Genomic DNA, 6,032 nt, shown 5'->3' on the forward strand with positions numbered 1-6,032 from the left:
CACTTGCACTGTTTTATGTTTACATGTTTGATGACAAACAGCCTTATGTTTATAAGTGACAGTTTTCCTGCTAAGTACCTGCATGTCATAAGCATTTGAATTAAAATTACCATATTGAAATCAAATCTGATGTTTTTTAATTTTTATTTGGTGTGCGTTGGAACAGGGGTAGTCTTATACGGTGAGTATAGCCCAAACTATATATTTTAACTGGAAAAGTTGGGGGTCGTCTTATACGCCCAGTCGTCTTATACGCCGGAATATACGGCACTGCAGGTACTACAAAAGGGCAATGAATCATCAATCTCTTTGCATTCAAATCACTGATTCACCACCCATATGTCCAGACTCCTTGATTTAATAAACAACACGTGTAACTTCTGTAAAATGTGTATCCCAGTTAATATTTGGCTATTCAAAATGTAAGGGGAGCATGTTCAAACGCTATTCTTTAGTGAAGAAAACAATCTATTTCCCTTCCAATAATGATTATTTTGAAATAAGGGACATATTTTTATATTGAGGATTACCTTGGATTCTTTTATCTACCCTTATATGTACTGTATGTACAAATGTACAGTGGCACATAAATATTGCTGTGGAATGTTATTAACCTCCAAATTTTGAGGGTTGCGTTGTTGCTGATTTTCATCTTGAGGCTAAACAGCACTTTATTTGGGGTTGGCTGGGCAAAACGTAACTAAGCAGGGATGAACTATCACAAGAGTTTTGTGGGCATGTGTGGGTATTTCCAGAAGACCTTGGCTGAGTACTTCTGAGTGATTGTGGCAGCTCATAACTTTGAAGATCTAGAGAAGCATTTTTGGACATATGCATATTTTCCTACAATGGATAAAAGCATACATACATGTCTAGTGATCACTATTGCCAGATTAAGCTAATTAGTCAAAAGATATCTATTTAAGCAAATGTAATTAGTCAATATTACAATATTAAGCAATCTAGTAAACCAATCATATGTTGTTGAACTATATAAAAAATATGTTACACTTTCTAAGACTTACCTTCTCTGCAAGCAGTTCTCTAATTTTGCTGGCTTGAAGGCGAAACTTCATTAATTGAGCTTCCATAACCATGCATCTTTCCTTCCAGTTTATTATTCTTTCTGGCTCTAGGAAGTCTGCCATATTTAGGCTTTGGAAAAAAAGAGAAAATATTCAATAAGATTTTTGACTGCTAATATACATACATTTACATATATTATACAAATTAAAAGTATTTTAATTGTCAAATAAGTATGTTTTGATTATTTAAATACTTAGCATAAGATTATATCTTTACGCATACTACAAACTTATGATGGGTGTTATATTTGCAAAATTGTACATTCATATCAACTAGATCAAGAAAAAATCCCAATTCTGATTGTAAAATGTCAAGTTAACATGAACTCATTTATATTGCAATAATACAGCAATTCATGGATAAAGATTAATTATACATCATATTGTTTAAATGCAAATCATCTTTCCCTTTTTTTGAATTAAGAAATCTGTTATAGGAACAATTCATAGAACATCTTAGTGACTCATAAGAACTTAAGAAATAAGTTAAAGATATAAGGTAGCAATCATACACACTTAGTGGGTTCCAGTCAAATAAATGGGCTTTATTTAACTAGATATGTATTAAAGCTTATATTAAATCAAATAATTGACCACAAATAATATAGCAAAAACTTTCTGAAATGATTAAAAAATAAAATCTAAATTAATTTTGCTGATACAACTTAAAGATGATCAACTTCTCTTCTCAATTTTTGTTGTTTTTCTTTTAAATAATTATTTATTTTTATTATTGTTAAAATGTAATACAAATATAAAAATGACAATTGTTTAATAACAAAATTATTCTCAACCTTCAGCTTCTGTGTAGATTACAACTATTGTATTGCTCATATAACTTTCTGATTTCCATTATTGTAAAGAGTTTTTTAGTTATAATTCCAGAAAATTATTTGCTTTACATTTTTTCAGAAGGCAAAGGACTACGGAAATTTTGCTGGCACAATATATGCTGTTTACATTTGTGGAATGAATGATCTTATTTATGAGTCAATGATTTCCCGTCTCTTATTTGATTCCCCAAGGGAAAAATAAATGAGTTCATCACTTTGGCTTGCTAGTGTTCTGATTCAGCATTATGAACCTACACACATTTTCCCTCCTGTGCCTTTTTTGTTTCTTTCATTTTAAAGTATAAAGTAACAGCACAATCCCACTGATGCTTATTTAACTTATTTTGAATTAAACTTGTATCTTTATTTAAATGTAAATTAATTTTCTTTCTGTTTGGTAGGTACATAACTGTTTTTATTTAAAGAAATTATTTCCCATACTTTAACATCATGATACAGGGTCTAAAATTTCACTGTTGAATATATTAACTAATATAAGGCACTTATGAAATAATTAATTCAAAATATCAGTGAAATCAACATTGTCTTTTCAGATAAAAGTTTATATTGTACACTGAAGTGGATAAAAAGTTGTTCTTTTTAAATCGCAAGAAACACCCACAAAGTTCAGGGAGGTTAGGTTTTGCCGAAAATACTTTCCCAACACATAAAGTAAATAAGCATAAAAAGGCAGAACTTTCTTTTCTCTATAGCCAATTATTTCCCTCTTTTACAGCAAGAAACCACCTCTTTAAAATGATGTGTTAGCTGCAGGTTGTTACATAATATGATAAGCCAAACCCATACAAAACAAACAAACCAAAATATCCTATACATTATGGCTTAGCACCCTATATCACCCCAGCTATTACCTCACACATTAGTCTGGTTTACAGGTTTAATATGGGGATAATATAGAGATAGAGGGAAGAATCGTTTAAGCTACTTTTAACTGTAAGATGAAACACAAGATATGGCTATAATAAATCAGTAAAGACAGTATATCCATAGAGAAATTTCTGGTGTAAAAAGTATTGGCTATAATATTTCCTATACCGCAAATAACATTTACGTATCGTACTATGTTATAGTGTGTTGAATAAAGTTTGTTTGCCCAGAGTTGCTCTGTGAATGAGATTGGTGGTTTCTAAATTTGATAAATAAATAAATAAAATTGCCTGGGTTCATACATTGCATTAATTAATGTTGTAAACCATTCTTTATTTTCCAGAATGGATAGTTTCAAGTATCATACTAAGTCAATAGCAAACAAATGATGTTATGGTTTAGCACTATACCGTACATAAACCCAACCATTACCCATGAGTAGGCTGCCAAATAAGCAGCAATAAAAATACTGATTGGTGGCTATTACCTAATTCCATTATTTGTGTAATTATGTATTATTTATTTATACTTGGGCATATTTAAACAACACTGCAGTCACCTTTACAGACATTAGGCTTATGGTATTATAATTGCCATGTTTCTTCCATCATCAGGATATATACTGTAATGCATTACTATTTTTATTGCAATAGTTTTACTGGCAAGATGCGTTACTTTATAAACTTGTACTGAAACCTTCTAATTCCACTACTGTACACTGATTAGAAAGGCCTATTTCAGAGAATGATCCTTCTGGAACATGCTGATCATTTCCTATACTGAGCTTCTTTAAAAATTTCTTGCAGTTCAAGGCTTTTCCACTTATCACAAGGGAAAAGATTACTGACCATATTTCCAACTCAAAAACAATTTAGCATTCTGGGAGCCTGGCCAGAATGAAGAGCAAAAGAATTTCAAAGTGGTTTTCAGGATATGGAGCAAGAGTGGGTAGGCCTCAAGGGCAGGGGGCTTTTAAAAAAAAGAGAGAGAAAAGAAAAAATGCTCCCAGTTATTCACAGCCAGGTAGAAAAGGCACACCTTGAGAACTATGGATTCTTAGCTCAGGCATTTATTTTGTGTACCAGTTCTGAACAGAGCTCGTAGTTTCTCAATAAATTCCACTCCTTGTTGTATTTCTGTAGGACAATGTATGGCAAGTAGGAAGAATGTAATATTGTTGATACTATTGTTGAAACAGTCTGATGTCAGAAAACTTTCCTGATTTAGCATTACCATTCAATCCAGTTCAATTCAATTCATGCAATTCAGCTGTTATTGTTGAAGTTATTATTATTTAGCCTCTATCCATTCCTGGTAAGTAGATATGCCACATTTCCCTTGGCTCTTCTCCTATTTGTAGGATAGTGACAGTTGAAAGAAAAAAAATCCCACTTGCTATTCAAAAAGTATAAAACTCCAGAATAGTACTTTTTCTAACACTGGGTCTAAACCCAAACTTAGCCTCAAAATGATTTAACTCTTGCATGGGGGTGAACACTGAACACAGAGTGCCTTCTCCTCAGGACAACTACTCCTCACGCTTTTGGTTCCTGTAATGTGAAAGTGTCATTTCCTAGAACTTAGATCTGAACCCAACACCTCATGGCATCAAATTTAAGATAATGATTTCTCTTTCATTCCATTATGGACACCTTACAGAATTTATAATCATACCAAATGTATGTAACTTGACACATAGGTAAGCCATACCCGTAGTGGGTTAAAAAGAAAGAAATACCCTTCTTCTCAGATGCCTGTTAACAAATTTTGCTAAAAGAAAGAAAGAAATGTAGGGAGAAAAAGCACTCAGAGATCTGATCATCTCTCATCCCTTCAGGCACTTTAATAGTGGTGTAGAAGTTAGTTTGTGAGTGACTCAAAGCATGATGTCACTAGCAATATTAACAACTTTGGACATCTCTGGGAGTACAATTGCTTCTCATCCTGCCTCAACTAATCCCTGTCCCCCCCCCCTTTTTTTTTTTTTGCTGAGCCAAAGAAGGAAAAGGGGAAAGAAGAGGCAGGACTAGGGGAAAAGACGGCTCCTGCTTTCCCTGCTCTCGGCAGGCTATGGCTCCTCGTCGTGCCGTCTTAGCTCGCTCGGTGTTTTTCCCCGAGAAGAGAAAAAACGAGGGTCATTATCCGTCCCGAAACCCCCCGTCCCTCTCCCCCCGAAGTTAAGGCACACCTGCGGACGTCGTCGTGAAGTTTCCGGCCCTTCAATGACTTTAGTGACGGGCCCGCGCCCCTCTCCCCAAGATCTCAGCGCCTCTCCCGGACAGCCCGCTCAGCGCGATAGGCTTCGGCAGCACCATCTCCTCGCTCGGCAGGACAGGGGGCGAGGGGCCCGGGCTGAGCGGCAGTTCTCCTGGCCATTCAAACAGCCGCTTAGGCGGGACTTGCAGTCCACTCCGGCCTCTCCGCAATGAGGGTGGCGTTTAGGCTGCAGGCTCGGTGGGCTAGGGGCATCCATCGCCCAGAGAAGCGAGCAGAGTAAAATCAAGTTGTGGGGCGAGAGTAGTATTGGGCCTCCCTGTATGTTGAAATCGTAGAGGCAAAATTGGACACCCCTCGCTGAAAAGCACCGTACTATGCAAAATAACCCTGCTGAAGCCCATTGCTATCGACCTACATAGATGTGGATGTATCAAATTAACCCTAAGGTCCCGTCGGTCCTTGGTCTTACTTTCCGAAAAAGCAAAAGCTTTCGAGTTTTCAGAAATCTCAGCTCAGGCATGGGAATTAGAGGAGTGCCAATCATGGTTTAGCAAGCTGCCAGGGTGGTATACAATTAAATAAGATAACATGCACATAGAACGAGAAAGAACAAATAACATCGAGCAATAAAAGACACTCCAAACAACTGTAAAACAATTAATTATAACCATCAAAACCAGTTATTAACAACTGATAGAATACCTGAAAAACTGAAAAGTCTCATTAGCCAGAAACATCCCAACATGTTAAATTGGGGAATGTGCTGTCAGTAAAACACCTCCAATAGAACAGAATATTTGTAGCTCAAGTTTGAGTGGTGGAGTCCTTGATACTCTCGGAGCTTGTTTGTTTGCAGATGTTTCATTACCCAACTAGGTAACATCATCAGTGCAACTTACACTATAATAAACAGAGAATAAACCCTATATTCACTTGAGCAATGAAACATCTGCAAAACACACACACACACACAAAGCTCAGAGAACACCAAGGACTCCACAGCTGCTTA

General features: G+C 35.9%; 1 protein-coding gene across 1 annotated transcript in view; it reads right to left on the reverse strand.

Annotated features, from left to right (window-relative positions):
* Positions 1-5,035, reverse strand: part of PLEKHH2 (pleckstrin homology, MyTH4 and FERM domain containing H2) — a 53,231-nt gene extending 48,196 nt beyond the window's left edge. Inside the window, exons 1-2 of the mRNA XM_015813092.1 lie at positions 4,995-5,035; positions 1,026-1,155 (exon numbers count right to left, since the gene is read on the reverse strand). Of these exons, the coding sequence (XP_015668578.1) occupies positions 1,026-1,148 (123 nt within the window). The 5' untranslated portion in view covers positions 1,149-1,155; positions 4,995-5,035. The remainder of the gene's footprint in view (positions 1-1,025; positions 1,156-4,994) is intronic.
* Between the last annotated feature and the right edge of the window lie 997 nt (positions 5,036-6,032).

The sequence above is a fragment of the Protobothrops mucrosquamatus genome, unplaced genomic scaffold (assembly GCF_001527695.2).
Source record: "Protobothrops mucrosquamatus isolate PMUCROS unplaced genomic scaffold, P.Mucros_1.0 scaffold134, whole genome shotgun sequence".
Taxonomy (NCBI): Eukaryota; Metazoa; Chordata; class Lepidosauria; order Squamata; family Viperidae; genus Protobothrops; species Protobothrops mucrosquamatus.